This window comes from Engystomops pustulosus, chromosome 3, assembly GCF_040894005.1.
Source record: "Engystomops pustulosus chromosome 3, aEngPut4.maternal, whole genome shotgun sequence".
Taxonomy (NCBI): Eukaryota; Metazoa; Chordata; class Amphibia; order Anura; family Leptodactylidae; genus Engystomops; species Engystomops pustulosus.
The window spans coordinates 109,719,254-109,736,490 of NC_092413.1; the positions used below are offsets into that span (position 1 = coordinate 109,719,254).

General features: G+C 39.3%; 1 protein-coding gene across 1 annotated transcript in view; it reads left to right on the forward strand.

Moving 5' to 3' along the window:
• Nucleotides 1-8,962, forward strand: part of SLC22A16 (solute carrier family 22 member 16) — a 32,303-nt gene extending 23,341 nt beyond the window's left edge. Inside the window, exons 4-8 of the mRNA XM_072141787.1 lie at nt 585-1,122; nt 2,044-2,171; nt 6,980-7,089; nt 7,181-7,280; nt 7,894-8,962. Coding sequence (XP_071997888.1) covers nt 585-1,122; nt 2,044-2,171; nt 6,980-7,089; nt 7,181-7,280; nt 7,894-8,112 — 1,095 coding nt within the window. The 3' untranslated portion in view covers nt 8,113-8,962. The remainder of the gene's footprint in view (nt 1-584; nt 1,123-2,043; nt 2,172-6,979; nt 7,090-7,180; nt 7,281-7,893) is intronic.
• The last annotated feature ends 8,275 nt before the right edge of the window (nt 8,963-17,237 follow it).

Below are 17,237 nucleotides of genomic sequence, written 5' to 3' on the forward strand. Positions count from 1 at the left end.
CCCAGTCCAACACGGAACTTTCTGGCCTAGAGATGTCACAGGGGCACATGTATTATAAGTCTGGATTGTCCATCTGTTTTTGGGACTTTTCTTTGCTTTCTTTCGTTTCATCTGGTCAGGTGTACGATAGCATTTTTTTTTCCTTATTGATTTTTGGTCTTTAGTAAATTTGTGACTTTTTAAAACAAAAGTTGCAAAAAGTCGCAATTGGCTCCAAGCTAATTTCTACACCTGGTCAGGCGCAGCCGTAGATTTGCGCAAATAAATAGCGAATGAACATAAGCACCATTAATAGTCTCAAAAATTAAAAGAAAAAAGCAAGTCAAAAGTTTGATACATGTGCCCCACTGACTGTAGCAAGCCACTGGAACAGCCATTGTTTCCAATGAAGACAAGTCTCTATGTCATATCACTGGACCAAAAAGTACAGGGCAGTGAGGCCAGGCTGCGCCTGGAACCAAATAGTGTTACATCTTTGAGTCAAATTTTCACTTTTGGCTAAGACATTTTAAACATAACTTTTATTTGCAATTTTCTCTGTACAAACAGCTTTTAAAATTAATTCTTATTCTATATCTTTTCAGGCTTCCAGTGGATACCTAGTAGTGGCGTTTGTTTATGTGACAGAATATGTAGGAAGTAAAGCTCGCACTTGGGCCTCAATGCACATTCATGCTTTCTTTGCTGTTGGAGTCATGGTTGTGGCATTAATTGGGTATTTGGTGCGTACCTGGTGGATATACCAAATCATTCTGTCTGTCTTCACATTACCATTCATCCTATGCTGTTGGATGCTTCCGGAAACTCCATTCTGGCTGCACTCCCAGGGAAAATACAAACAAGTAGAAAGTATTATCGCAACAATGGAAAAGTGGAACAAAGTGAGCACTCCATGCAAGCTGTCAGAATTATGCCCTGTAGAGGACACCAGGGACCCTTGTGGAAATAATGCTCAGACTGCCAAAAAACACAACGTACTTGACCTTTTTCACAATTGCACGTTTGCAAGACGGACCGTTTCTGTGTGGCTCGTCTGGTTTACTGGAAGCTTGGGATACTATGTTTTTGCTTTAAACTCTGTGAACTTGGGAGGAAATGAATATTTAAACCTATTTCTTACAGGTATTAACATTTGCCACATATGTAGTTGTCTGTCATCCCACATTCTCCATTCTTTGAATGATCCACAGTCTCCTCTCATGATGCTTTTATTTCCTTTGATGTCTAGCTGTTTTGGTTATGCTCTCTACACTGAGATTTATGATATACAAATTACCACACAGTCCCTTCTTCCCTTTTCAGGAGATAATTAAGATAAACAAATAAGTAAAAGGTTAGAATATATGTGGAGTCTGTATAGAAAAATAGAGCTGCATATATGGCTGGAAGCAACTGCAGAGATTGTATTCCTGTATCTAAGATGTCTTAAAGAAAGCTTAAAGTACACAGCAACACAGTCCAGTAGTAATATAAGTAGGCAGGGTGCAAGCCTAATCCTTTGTTATCCACTGCCTCCTTCCTTCTAAAATCAACTTTTAAAATGATGCTAACGAGACTGAAAGGCTACTGGGACTGCAATGATCACTTAATCCTACCACTGTGTGCTGAAACTTCCTGTGCTGCTGTGAGATTGCATGAGGCAATAAAGGGGAGGGCCGAGCTGGAGAAGAGGGGGAAACAGTCTGAAAGCCTGTAAAGCTACAGCACGGGGGCTTTGGGAATCTCCCCATTGGCTCATTTACATAATTTTGGAAAGAAGGAGGCTATGCATAAAAAATAGGAGAAGATTACCACAGTCATGGTGCCTGGATCTTTGAGTAAGTATCCCTAGTTTATCCATGCTTGATCTTCATGGTAGATTTCCTTTAAGACACCAGCAAAGAACATCACTAAAAGCGTGGCTATTGTGGAAGAGGCAAAGTGGTGCAGGGGGCCCAAAATGAACTTCTGTACTTTGGCCTTTGAAGCTTCAGTTATGCCCCTGGAGCTATTTAGGTATACAGTATTCAATTTGGAAATTAATTGTGTAAATGTATTTTGTAGGTGCTGTGGAGATTCCATCATATATCGTTTGCTGTCTCGGTATGGACAAACTTGGCCGAAGAAATACACTAGCTCCATTCCTTTTACTCAGTACTGTCATTTGTGTTGTGATTATGGTCATTCCAGAGGTAAAAATGTTATTCCTTTTCCTCTATGTAAAAACACTTGTATTTTTTGCCATGGTTTTTTTCATGACCAATGAGTTAGCTACCTCTTATCACATTGCAAAGTTTACCTTCATAGCAGAAAAATAAGGAGACGCAAAAGCATCTTTATAGCGTGGCATGTTGTAACCAAACATATTTATTAAGTAAAATGTTTTATGTTCAGGTTATTAGGTTTGTGTAATTGTCACAACCACTCTTTAGAGTTTGAACAGATATGGTATTCCAATCCCCGTGATTTTGGGCTGGGTGTATATAATCGAGGATACATGTCCAATACACATGCTTGCTTTAAAACAATCCACTTCACTGACTTTCCTGATAAAGTAATATTTATATTGCTTAAACAAGTTATAAAAGTACATATATGAGTACATAGAATAACATTGCTAAAACGACATATATGAGGTGCATTACCAGTCATAACTTTGACTTGAAAGGGATGACATTTAATTCCAACGTGGCATGAAAAAGAGGGGAAATGTAGTGCAATACACTTCTCATGAATTGAATATATGTAGATTAAAGGTATTCATTGAGGGTAGCATTTAAACATATCTTTCTTAAAAAGATATATTTCTTAAAAAAGATATATGACATGCAAGTCCAATTATGACAGTAATTTTTATTTTATACCTTTCTTTCTAGTAAAACAATGAAACAATATTTTAATTGTGTATAAACTTACCTGTAGTATACCCTGCTAGAAATACTGTTAAAGATCTTTTATCTAGGGCTCAAACACCACTTATCAGTTGTGAGGTGACTTCCAAATTAACTGTTATAACCAAAATGGCTACCAGGATGAGAGCAGATACTAAGACACACCAGGCTCTTAGAAAATGCAGCACATATATAAAACACAGAAAATCGTCTGCATTGGGGCATGAACAGGTGATAAAATACTGCAATTCTATAGACTACCTTAAATATACCAGAACATCCCCTTTAAGCCAGTTTCGAAAATGAACTTCATCATTGGAAAAATACTAGACCAGAGGGGAATAGAATGTTTATACTAATTGGCCTTCAAACAGAGAAGTTACAGAAAGACAAGGTAAACAATGGCGAGGACAAAGTAATTTCTAAACAGTTCACACAAAATAATGTTTGAATCATGACATGGCTGACATTTTTACAATATGGCTTCGGAATGGACAAGATGACCCTACCGCCCCTAAGACAAGATGGCATCCAGTTGAATAAAATGGCGTCTGTAGAATAATATGTCTCTCACAGATACTAATGTGATTTTTGTGCCAAGTTGGATTTAACCCCTTAGAGACGTGGCCCTTTTTCTTTTTTGCATTTTAATTTTTCACTCCCCACCTTCAAAAATCTTAAACTTTTTTATTTCTCCATGTAAAGAGCTCTGTTTGGGCTTGTTTTCTGCGTAACAAATTGCACTTCATAGTGATGGTATTTATTATTCCATGCCGTGTACTGGGAAGCGAGAAAAAAATTCAGAATGCAGTGAAAATGATGAAAAAACGCATTTGCGCCGTTTTCTTGTGGGCTTGGATTTTACAGCTTTCACTGAGCGCCCCAAATCACATGTCTATTTTATTCTTTGGTTCGGTACAGTGACAAGTATACCAAATTAGTACAGGTTTTTTAATGTTTTCATACATTTAAAAAAATTAAAACCTTCTGTACAAAAAAAAAATTCTTCATTTTGCCATGTTCTGGCACTGATAACTTTTTCAAACTGCAGTGCTTGGAGCTGTGGGTGGTGTCATTTTTTGCGACTTTTGATGATGTTTTTAATGCTATCATTTTGAGGACTGTATGGGCTTTTGATAATTTTTTATAGAATTTTTTTATATCTTTTAAAATGGCAAAAAAGTGACATTTGCAACTTTGGGCGCCAATTTGCTAATATATTTTGATCGGACATTTTGGGACGCGATTAAACCTAAAGTGTTTGATTTTTACTGTTTATTTATATTTATATCAGTTCTAGGGGAAAGGGGGGTGATTTAAACTTTTACTTTTTTTACTATTTTTTCATATTTTTTTCAATTTTTTTTTTTTTACCATTCTTTAAGATCCTCCAGGGTAATTTAACCCTGCAGGGTCTGATTGCTAATACTATATACTACTGTATTGCAGTATATAGCAATTTTACAATGATTTTTAATAGCCTGCCCTCTGGTGGCTATTATAAATCATTGCACATGGCAAGCCTACGAGTCTCAATGAGACTCTAGGCTGCCATAGCAACCGATCGCCGCCCTCCGATGACATTCCAGGGGTCAGCGATCGTCCATCAAGGAGCTACCACCAGTGCTACTTTCATATAAGCCCGGTCCGTAACGGGATTATATAGGGTGAGGAACCAACCCAGTAGAATATATATAACCGAGACACGGACTTGGGGATTAGTGGATCGAGATAAAAGAGCAATACAGATTAGATTTTATATTTAATTGCCTTAATGGCACATTAGACAAAACAATATATAAAGTTGGGATATATACAGTTACAGAGAGTACAAAATACAAGGTAGCACTACAAGTAACAACAGTTCAGCAAGTTAGTTACCTTTGTGTATGGCTAGTGGAACCTGATAGTCCACACCTTAAGATCCTTCTCTGCTCTTTATGTTAAAATGGTTTCCAGACAAAAGACAATGCAGTCTTCGAGAGGTGCCTGCTTATATCAGGTGGAGTAACACCTCTGACCACCTCCAGGAGGAGTCATGGGTCCCTCCTATCTGGTACTACAACCAGAGCCCTGGAGAAGCAATACCTTCTCAAGATGAAGTCGTAGTCTCATGGTTCTGGTATCATTGGAACCCGAATGTCCTAGAGTCCCAGAATTTGCAGCACTGTTATTTGTTCCGTGTACCATGTATTTGTTCTTTTGGTGAGATGGACCATAACTGTCCCTATTCAACCTGGTGGTTTTGAGAGTTTTTATGGTTCTTTGTTCGAGACTTGTGGGGGGGATGCATGGCGACGATCTGACTGCAGAGGTCTTTTGAAGCACGGACACATGCTGTGTGATCGTAGACAACCTAGGCCAATTAAGCTGAGACTGCGGGAGGTGAGAGATATGGGTGGCTTGATGAACAGGACAATATGTGGCCGGTGAATCTCTATTATACCTGTATGTTCATCACACTCACCATACACACCTCAGCTGCTGCTAAAACTCTTGATACTCACACAAATGTGTGCTGTGGTCGTAAGTTAGCTACACAAACAGTGGCTAACTCATGGCCCTATTGACTTCTATAAAGCATGATTACATTGCAGTGCATGCACCATGCATCATCTTGCCAGCGTTGTGCCGGCTGCTCACACTGCAACATATAGAGGAGGTCCTATACCTGTCTATCTTTGTGTAATGGGTAGCCACTTCCCATGGATATCAACTGTCAGGTGGAAACAATGGCACGCAGTCTGTTGCTTGTGGCCCCCTAAGTGCACACATTTGTGTGTATGAGGCCTTAAAGCTTACCTGTAAAGTTACTGACAAAAAATAATTTTAGCACAGCCTTTGACAACTATTCCAACAATACTTGTATCATGCTCCTGGCTTCTTCCTAGCCTTACATACAGCCTACTATATCCATCAGCCCTTCTTATAAAATCATATTCAACCAATCGTGAAGTGAGCGGCACTTCCCAGTTGTGACATCAGCAAAGGGCACTGAGGCCAGAGCACTGAGGGCATTTCCATGAATCATGACATCACATGCCTCAGGTCATCCAATTACAAACATGCTGAGTCCATGCTTGTGACATCAATCCAGGTCCTGTTTTCTTGCACTCTTATACTACTGCCACTACTGCCACTCTCCTCCAGCCATCCTGTACAGTTTCCCATGGTTACCAGAAAGCATAACAAAAGTAGAGTAGCCTGGGGGAGATAAGGTTAAACCTCTGCCATCTGCTCAACACATGCAGATAACCAACTTTAGAGTAAATTAGAGAATTGCTTATTTTTTTCTTTAGTGCAGAGTTAGGCAAAAGTTTACAACTTTACAGTTGTACTTTAAGACTATGTCAACTCAATGTAGCATTGTGAACATTACCTAATACTGCACACACATTGTCACGAACTGCCACTATCAGGTAATAAGAAGGCAAATAGTCTGATTATACAACATTTTGGAAACCCAAAATACAAATAACCCAATTAGCTATACAATTCCTTACTATTAATATCAGTACAGTTATCTCTTCGGAAACTTAAGTTCTTTAAGGCTACAAGAAGATGCTTATTAAGTTTTAAATATTTAACACCGGTTATAAGAGCATAAATACAATACATACATAAAAAATTTTAAAATAAAAAAAGGGATAAAAATGAATGGCCTGACCAGTGAATAGATTAATGGTATTCACGCTGTGAGACCCAGCGTAAGAATTTCGGGACATTGGAAGGGGGCATGCTACAGGATAGGGGACATTGGAAAGGGGGCATGCTTCAGGAGAGGGGGCATGGAAGCAGATGATGCCTACTTTAATGGAAAAGGGTACAATATAACTGGGTGGTGCGCTTTTTCAGAAAATGGGACCATATAAGCTGGCCACACAGGGAGTTATGGGGGTGCATGCATACATACATTTTTGGCTATGAGAGAATGAAACCAGACCCCATTCCCCATGCCTTCTGGTCCCTGAAAAGAATGTATGCTCACAGCCAGTCCCTGGGCAAACACTGTTTGGGAACACTGTTGTAAGTAACCTGTGGAATGCCTGTATACAACACTACACCTTTAGCCTGAATCTTTGAGGCAAAATTATTTGTTTGTATTACAGGGCCACAATACAATAACTATTGTTATGAGCATGGCTGGAAAGTTTTCCATTGGTATTGCATTTGGATTAGTTTACCTGTATACAGCTGAACTGTATCCAACAATCATACGGTAAGAGGAGCTGTTGGTAACTTTAATACTACAACTTTTTGGGTGTTATTAATAACTTGTGTCATTCAGAGTTTTTCCCCTGTAATTCTAGATCACTGGCTGTAGGTAGTGGGAGCATGATGTGTCGGATTGGAAGTGTGGTTGCTCCATTCTGTGTTTACCTGACAGACGTATGGATATTCATGCCACAGGTAGTGTACTGGACCATAGACCGCTATAGCTTAATTAAAGCACAATTCCAAATCAATATTTTTTTGGGGATGTAGAACAACTTTATTATTATCTTTGTTTCCTATATCCAACAGTTTCAATGCTATTCTCCTCAGTTTAGCCTCTATATTAGCTGGGTCCCCTGCCATGTCTGGTTACTCCTACACTTGTAAGCAAGATATGTAGTGAAAAAGGGGAGGGGTTGCTGCTCCTGTTTACAGAGGAAAAAGGAGGTGGAGATCATGTGACAGTGCTCTCTGTGTAACAGAGCTGAATGTGTTCCATTGCTGTGGATACAGATTTCTCTTACACATCTCTTACGAGATCGCCCCTGTTCCCTACTAGTCCCTCTGTTCCAGTCTGTGATTCCACAGAACTTTATCTGTGTCTCTCTCTTCACCTCATGTTGTATCCCCTTCCCCAGCTTGTACTTGGCAATTTGTGCACAGTGCAGAGAGGCTATTAAAGTTACGCTTTAACATATGTATCATTTGCCAATGAGTTTACCAATATTATGTTATTTTTTTATTTTTGCTGTGGTTTTTTTTTAGCTATAAAAAACTATTGTAACACATCACATTTGTATCTTTTCAGCTACTGGTTGGGATTATGGCCTTAGTTTCTGGAATTTTAACTCTTATGCTGCCAGAAACACTTGGAAAGCCTCTTATGAACACTATGGAAGAAGCTATAGAAACGCAGGGAAAAGGAGAAAATCGAACTAAATCTGTATCAGAAGCAAATGGTGTTATGATGGACAAACTAGAATCAAGTGCAGAAATATCTGATGAATCTTTGATGCACAAATTTTAAAGCTTCTCACTTTACCATTTACATTTTGACAACCCCAATTATCCTCATTCAAACCAATTCAGATTGCAAACAAGCATGCGGCTGCACCCAGGAGAGAGGAGCACAGTGATCAGGCGCTGTAGGCGTCAGTGAGGAACGATAGCCAGACGCAAATGATGCAGCCGAATATTACGTTCCTCTGAATGTACCTTTTGTGGTGGAAAAATTTTGTAGAGCCAAACTGGATCTCTTATTCAATCCATTTCTCAACTTATCCATACTATTTAAAGTCATATTACATGGTTGTAACTGCTTATTAATGGGATCATTCCATGTTAGCTTCAAATAATCTGTACCATAGTGAAACCCAAGCTGCTACTATAAAGACACACAATTTTATTATTATGATTTAAATGTAATTTAATACCTTTAATGTTAAATTTTTGATTATGTGATGGTGGTGAAAATCAGTAGAACTGAAATACATTTTATATTAATTATTTACCAAGCAAAAGCACATGATGTGATAAAATTATTGCAGGTCATTGTAGGTTACGTTTATTAATTCTGTGGTGTTAGCTTTAGTACATTTTGGAATTAGAACAGCCTGAAAAAAAATAACACAATTCTTATCATCCTATGAATACAGAAGTATAGACTATTTTTTGTCAAAATATCCATAATACCAAACGACAAAAATTCAGATTAAACAGTATTTAGTAACAAATAAAAGTTTACATATATGTCATAGTTTGCCTAACTGAGTTGTTTGAAACCTTACAATGGAATATGACTGCCATCCATGTGTCTTAACGTATTGGCTGCTGTAGCATAGAAATAATAAAATAATTACCTAGGTAGTTTCCAGAAAGTTGTCTGACCTTTCTTTAACTCTGTTTATATTTGTGACCAGTAGAGATGAGCGAGTATACTCATCCGAGTATACTGCTCGGTCGAGTGTTGGCATACTCGGACCAGCTCGTTACTCGGACGAGTATCTCGCCGGCTCGAGTTCGAGCATTAAATTAATAAGACAGTGAAGAACAGTGTTTACACTGTTCTTCAACACATTACACGTTTACAGATGTTTTGCTTGTAAAAACACATTGAAAAAACACTATTCTTCACTTTGCAGGTGTTCGCGCGTGTCTCCCGCTAAGTTCGGAGATGTGCACGAACATCTGGAATGTGAAGAATAGTGTTCTTTCAATGTGTTCTGCACTTAAATGCTCCTGTGTTCACTGTTTTCACAGTTTTTATTCTATTCTTCACTTTGCAGATGTGCGAGCGTGTCTCCGAACTTGTCGAAAGACACGCGCGCACATCTGCAAAGTGAAGAATAGAATACATGTGTAATGTGTTCTGTAACACTGTTCTTTTAACCCCTTAACGACTTGGCCTTTTTTAGTTTTTTCACTTCCATTTTTCACTCACCAACTTCAAAAATCTATAACTTTATTTTTCCACATAAAGAGCTGTGTTATGGCTTATTTTCTGCGTAACAAATTGCACTTCATAGTGACGGTATTTAATATTCTATGGCGTGTACTGGGAAGCGGGAAAAAAATTCCAAATGCAGTGAAAATGGTGAAAAACCAAATTTGTGACGTTTTCTTGTGGGCTTGGATTTTACAGCTTTCACTCTGCGTCCCAAGTGACATGTCTACTTTATTCTTTGGGTCGGTACGATCACGTGGATACCAAATTTGTATAGGTTTTATAATGTTTTCATACATTTAAAAAAATTAAAACCTCCTGTACAAAATATATATTTTTTTATTTTGCCATCTTCTGGGGACAATAACTTTTTCATACTTTGGTGTACGGAGCTGTGGATAGTGTCATTTTTTGCAAATTTTGATGCCGTTTTCATTACTATAATTTTTGGGACTGTGCGACCTTTTGATCACTTTTTATTAATTTTTTTATATTTTTCAAAATGGCAAAAAAATGCCATTTTCGTCTTTGGACGCTATTTTCCGTTACGGGGTTAAACAGTGAAAAAACATTATCATATTTTGATAGATCGGGCATTTTCGGACGCGGCGATACCTAATGTGTTTAGGATTTTTACTGTTTATTTATTTTTATATCAGTTCTAGGGAAAGGGGGGTGATTTGAATTTTTAGGTTTTTTTATTATAATTTTTTTTTTAACTTTTTTTATTTTTACTTTTACTATTTTTCAGACTCCCTAGGGTACTCTAACCCTAGGGAGTCTGAGCGATCCTATCATATACTGCCATACTACAGTATGGCAGTATATGTGGATTTTACTCCCCATGCATTACAATGTGCAATTAGCACATTGTAATGCATGGGTTAAAACGAAGTAGCCTCGGGTGTTCGGAACACCCGAGGTTACCATGGCGACGGGTCGCCGCTCCCCGTGACGTCATCGGGGAGAAGCGATCCACAACAAGATGGCGGCGCCCATGCGGCGCCATCTCTTTGAAGCCGCCGGCAGCATTGCCGGCGGCGATCGCGGAGAAAACACCCGCGTTCGGCCCGCGAGCCCTCTCCATGCATCGGGACCCGGCGCGCGCCGTACTAGTACGGGAAGGGGTTAATGTTTTCTGTCAGTGAAAAAATGCTCGGGTCTCCCATCGACTTTAATGGGGCGCGTTATTCGGTACGAGCACTCGAGCATCGGGAAAAGTTCGTACCGAATAACGAGCACCCGAGCATTTTAGTGCTCGCTCATCTCTAGTGACCAGGTGTTTGGTCATTTGAAGAATCATAATTTCCCTGCAAGCATTGCAAGTGATATATTTAACAATTCTATTAATAGCTATATTTCAGAAGCTAAGCATTCTAGCAGCAATCCTAAAAATGGAATAGTGGGCCAAACATACAGTAAGTTGATCATTTTAATAGACATCACTCATCTCTGTATTTTCACTTTTCCTCCTGAATACTCAGTTGAATGTGTCTATTCTACATGAAATGAACCCCCTCTGCTGGTTATTTTAGCCTCAACATACCATTTCAATTCACCTAAACTTGCTTGACATTACATAACAGTCAACAGTTAGGCTTCTGATGCAATATATTGCATATCCATTCCTCTTTATGGCATTTTTGCATTGAATTTACATAATATCTTTCCTGTTTTATTCCTACAGATCCTAACTTAAAAGATTCAAGATATAAGTTTAGAGTCCTTTTGCTGGCTAGCTACTAGCTTTTTAGACTACTAAGGTCTCTTTATGGATTCCCTATCAAATAGGATCAGCCACAAATAGGGTATGTTCAATAAGATTCAAAGAATTGGGCGTTAGAGTAAATAGCATTATAGAGAGTGGCAAGAAACTCTCAGATTCAATATATGAACAGTAGCTAGCCACTATACATTATGGCAATATATGAACTGGTAGTTGACAACTACACCATGTGTTTAAAGCTGAAGTATATACTTCTAAAATAGAAGCGCTAGCAGCTAATCCTGGTTCATATATAGATATCTACTACTATTTGGCTGCAGATAAACAAGATAAAACAGCACTTACTGTTATACAATAACATGAAAAAACAATCTGAACACTTGTGTTTTAAAATATCTTTATTGCACACTGATTCTGAATCAATTATCTCATTTTATCTTTTAATAAATTGACACATTAATAAAAGTTGTCTTATTAGACAAGCCCAGATATGGGCTTTTTGTTTGCCTATGGCAGTGATGGCGAACCTTTTAGCGGCTGAGTGCCCAAAAAGACGCCTAAAACTCCCATTATTTATAGCAAGGTGCCAACCAAAAATTAAAGCAGTAACTTACTGCTTCCTGTTCTTCAACAATCATATTGGCCTCCTGAGGACAGCAACACAGTAGAAAGATGGACAATTTGCATCATTTTAGCTTATTTCCAGTGTCCTTCTGTACACAGAGAATTGTGGGGCTAGCAGGAGGTCCCCCAAAGATAATTCGGCCCTATCTATTCATTCTCCCTCTTCCTACAGTCCCAAGTAGCAAACTAAGTATCAAAATATGACTGAAAGCAGCATCTTTTAAGTTGCTTAGAACTGGAGGAAGATTCATCGAGTCATGTCTGGTGTGCTGGGGCAATGGCCCAGGTGCCCACAGAAAGAGCTCTGAGTGCCGCCTCTGGCACCCGTGCCATAGGTTCGCCACCACTGGCCTATGGCAATTTCTGAAAAATACATATAGACCCTGCCGGGACTTAGTTCCACTTTTCTGAAGCAGTATTAAAATGCTATTTAAATTCCCAATGAGAGATGAAGGTCTGGGAGTACAAACTTATGATCACATTTGACAGACTCAGAACAGGGATGGATGTGTTACAAGTGTTTATGTAATTCTATATCTCTTAATTTATCTGCCCCTCAGAACCAGTAAGGTCATGACATCAATGGACCAGATTTAAATTGGTGGACAATAAAACTAGCATACTCACAAAGGGCTGAATATTTAGTGATATTATTGTTTTATCTTCACATTGATTGTTCTGCATCTTATTACTTGTCTCCTAACTGTCCCAGGTTTCAGGTGTTTTCATGCTGTCTATGTAAAGGGAATACTGTCCAGCCAGAACAGGGGGCCCATGCCCTGGAGTCACAGTATACACCTTTTTAAGACGTGCTGCCATTCACTATTGCATGCAATGCAATGACATTACATGTTGACAGGACATGCAACTAGGGTCTGTCCAAATTTGGAATCCAGATCCACCCCATATGGGCTGCGATTGGCAAGCACTGTGACTATGGGCAAATATGGGAGGTACTGTTTGTAACTATGGGCTAAAGGGGGGCACTGTGACTATGAGATGCTGTGGGGGCACTGTATTTATGGGCTATTGCAGCCCTATACTATTTTGGCTACTGTAGGGATAGTGTTACTATATTGGCTACTGTGGTGGTCTCTAGGGGAGCATGAGTAGAGTATTAAGTTTGTGAAAAAATTGAGTAACGAAGAACACGAGGAACCTAAAATTTTTCTGTTGCTTAATCAGCAAAGGCATGTTGAGGTTGGGAAAACTCTAGAGAGAAAAAAATAGGTTAAATAGCAGCTCACCTTAGCCCAAAGTCGTACTCGTGGAGTGCGTCTGGACCTTGACGTTGTATTGCAAAATGTGAACAAATTCACTCCGGCATCGGCGTGGCTTGGCTAAAATTTCATTCAATCTTTATTTTCTTCCGATTAAAATATGGAACATGACGACCCAATGGCAACACCAGTTATTACATATTGCGGGATTAGGCCTACGCGTTTCAGGTGCTACACGCACCCTTAATCATGGCACTTAATCATTTGTGCCATGATTAAGGGTGCGTGTAGCACCTGAAACGCGTAGGCCTAATCCCGCAATATGTAATAACTGGTGTTGCCATTGGGTCGTCATGTTCCATATTTTAATCGGAAGAAAATAAAGATTGAATGAAATTTTAGCCACGCCGGTGCCGGAGTGAATTTGTTCACATTTTGGGAAAACTCTGACCACATGGAAGAAGAAAATGAAAAAGAACTTCTCCAATCAAACACTTGTGTGGGTCACAAGCTTTAGAGTAAGTTCTGCCATAACACATGAACTCACAATTCTGATGCATCTACCCTGTGCAGTAAGTTTATGTTATCTTCTGTAATGAGGGTGACCCACATGGAGACAGTCATATACTGGGGCACATGTATTATCGCATCTGTGCCAAAAAAATGGCAGGATTTTAATTTTTTTTTTGGTGCAGAACTGTTGCGGATCATTGATAATGAGTTTGCACCAGAAAGAACAGATGTTTTTGACTATCCCAACTCCCCCGTCTTTTTTTGGCGCAAGTGGGCGTGACCTAACGTTTCAACATTATCCTCCACATTTATGTGTATTTTGTCAGCATTTTTAGGCGCAATTTTTGGCAAATGATAGACCAGGAAAAAAATGGTCAGATTGCAAAATTAAGGCGCAGTCCATGTAAGATTTTGGCGCACATCTCATTGATGTCTGCATTTTTATGGTGCCCGACTGATCAGTTCCGTCTACCCATTAATTACTAACAGCCTTGCCCCATTTAAATACATCGGGCTGTGCTTTGCAGAGACTGATCTCCGATGCCGACAGTCGTGCTTGCGCCACAATAAGTAAATCCCTCCCACTGTGTCAGATCCAGCACTAGACACTGTGATAAATTTAGTGTAGTATGAGGAACTCTGCCCGGTTCTGGTCCAGTATCTTGTAGGAATCTTGGTTCTGATAATTTATCTCTATAGGAAGCTTAGTTCTTGTAATATACTATATACACTCACCGGCCACTTTATTAGGTACACCTGTCCAACTGCTCGTTAACACTTAATTTCTAATCAGCCAATCTCATTTAGGCATGTAGACATGGTCAAGACAATCTCCTGCAGTTCAAAACGAGCATCAGTATGGGGAAGAAAGGTGATTTGAGTGCCTTTGAACGTGGCATGGTTGTTGGTGCCAGAAGGGCTGGTCTGAGTATTTCAGAAACTGCTGATCTACTGGGATTTTCACGCACAACCATCTCTAGGGTTTACAGAGAATGGTCCGAAAAAGAAAAAACATCCAGTGAGCGGCAGTTCTGTGGGCGGAAATGCCTTGTTGATGCCAGAGGTCAGAGGAGAATGGGCAGACTGGTTCGAGCTGATAGAAAGGCAACAGTGACTCAAATCACCACCCGTTACAACCAAGGTAGGCAGAAGAGCATCTCTGAACGCACAGTACATCGAACTTTGAGGCAGATGGGCTACAGCAGCAGAAAACCACACCGGGTGCCACTCCTTTCAGCTAAGAACAGGAAACTGAGGCTACAATTTGCACAAGCTCATTGAAATTGGACAGTAGAAGATTGGAAAAACGTTGCCTGGTCTGATGAGTCTCGATTTCTGCTGCGACATTCGGATGGTAGGGTCAGAATTTGGCGTCAACAACATGAAAGCATGGATCCATCCTGCCTTGTATCAACGGTTCAGGCTGGTGGTGGTGGTGTCATGGTGTGGGGAATATTTTCTTGGCACTCTTTGGGCCCCTTGGTACCAATTGAGCATCGTTGCAATGCCACAGCCTACCTGAGTATTGTTGCTGACCATGTCCATCCCTTTATGACCACAATGTACCCAACATCTGATGGCTACTTTCAGCAGGATAATGCGCCATGTTATAAAGCTGGAATCATTTCAGACTGGTTTCTTGAACATGACAATGAGTTCACTGTACTCAAATGGCCTCCACAGTCACCAGATCTCAATCCAATAGAGCATCTTTGGGATGTGGTGGAACGGGAGATTCGCATCATGGATGTGCAGCCGACATATCTGCGGCAACTATGTGATGCCATCATGTCAATATGGACCAAAATCTCTGAGGAATGCTTCCAGCACCTTGTTGAATCTATGCCACGTTTTTCAGAAGTCATATCATCAATAGACTGTTATAATGTGCACAAGGGGAGTGCCACTCAGCCTGTGACCCTTGTCATCAATGGCTTGGTGAAAATATGAAAGGATATTAAATCCTCAAACAGTAGCTTCCAGGAAAGACCTACAAAATAATCTTTTTTATTTTTCTTCAGCATCAGTACGGTACGGTACGGGCCGCAACGGCAGTGTGAATGTAGCCTGACATTTATTTCAATCTTTCTACTTACATAGTATTTAGTCCAAGCCAAGCCTAGGCTACTTTTTGTATTTGTTGGCCTAGCACAGTGGCAGATAGTACTAACTAGCGGCCCAACTCACTGATTACTTGGCAGGTGGGCGGAAGGCGGGCTGAGTGATCAGTGAGCAAACATAGCCAGGGCTGCTTCTATCCTATTTGCTGCCAGTGGCAAAATTTAAATGGATGCCCCTCCCACCACCACTGGCTATCTATATCCTCTGCTATATTCTGCCAAATGAATTAACAGAAAAATATTTAAAAAGCATTTACAACCGGATTATGTCAGATTCAGCCTTTTTGCATTTCTGTTTTTTAGACACCTCATGTCAAAAGCGATAAGTTTTTTATTTTTATATTTACAGAGATGTATGAGGGCTTATCTGCGGGACAAATTGTACTTTTATGTGGCCCAATTTAGTATTCCATGTAACGTACTAGAAAGCTGGAAAAAATTTTCAAGTACGGTGAAATTGACAAAAAAACACATTTGTAGCGTATTCTTGTGGGCTCTGTTTTTACAGGTTTCATTCTTAGCTCCAAATGACACTTACTCTTTATTCTTTGGGTCCATACAATCCCAAATTTAAATGCAATTAATTAGGTTTTAGTAGATTTTAAAAAAATATATAAATCTTTTGGTCAAAAAAAATATTTGCGGTTTTGCCACATTCTAAGGCCAATAACTTTTTCACACCTTGGTGTACAGATCTATGTAAGGTGTCATTTTTGCGTTACGTGCTGGTGTTTTAATTCATATCAATTTGACTGATAATTTTTTTATTCAAATATTCATGAATAGAAAAATGTTGAAAAAGTGTCGATTCTAACATTTGGGTGCTATTTTCCGTTACGGTGTTCATGGCCGGGAATAATCTTTTTAATATTTTAATAGAACTGGCATTTTGGGACTTGGCGATACCTATCATGTTTATGATATTAACTGTTTATTTATTTTTATATGTGTTCTAGGGAAAAGAGGGTGATTTAAACTTTCACTTTAAAATAAAAAAAAAATTAATTTCTTTTAATCCTCATGCAGCGCCATACACATTCTGATATTGTCTCACACACTAGTATCAATCAATGACATCGACATTAGTGCCATCTAGTACCTTGCAGGTGATAATCTGCTCTATCAGGGACTTTATCATTTTTTCTCCTGGCCATGGTTCATCTGAGACCAGATTCGGCAGGTGCCTTCAGCTTTGGGAGCATATCTCTCACACTGTACCCATATAAATACCACAGTCACTTACAATATAATGTTACCTGGCTAAAAGTGCTACTACTAATATACACCCCTCACAACACAACTGGCCACACTGTCTCCCACAATTAAAAAATCCACTGTGTGGCCCTCCAAATGTATTAGAATATATACTAGATGCACCTGAATAAATTACCTGATAGTATCTCCACTAAATGGATTATTAGTAATAATGCCACACACACGTTTCTATGTACTTAACACATGATGCTTTTTGCTGATGCATTAAAAACACAAGCGCATCATGACTGC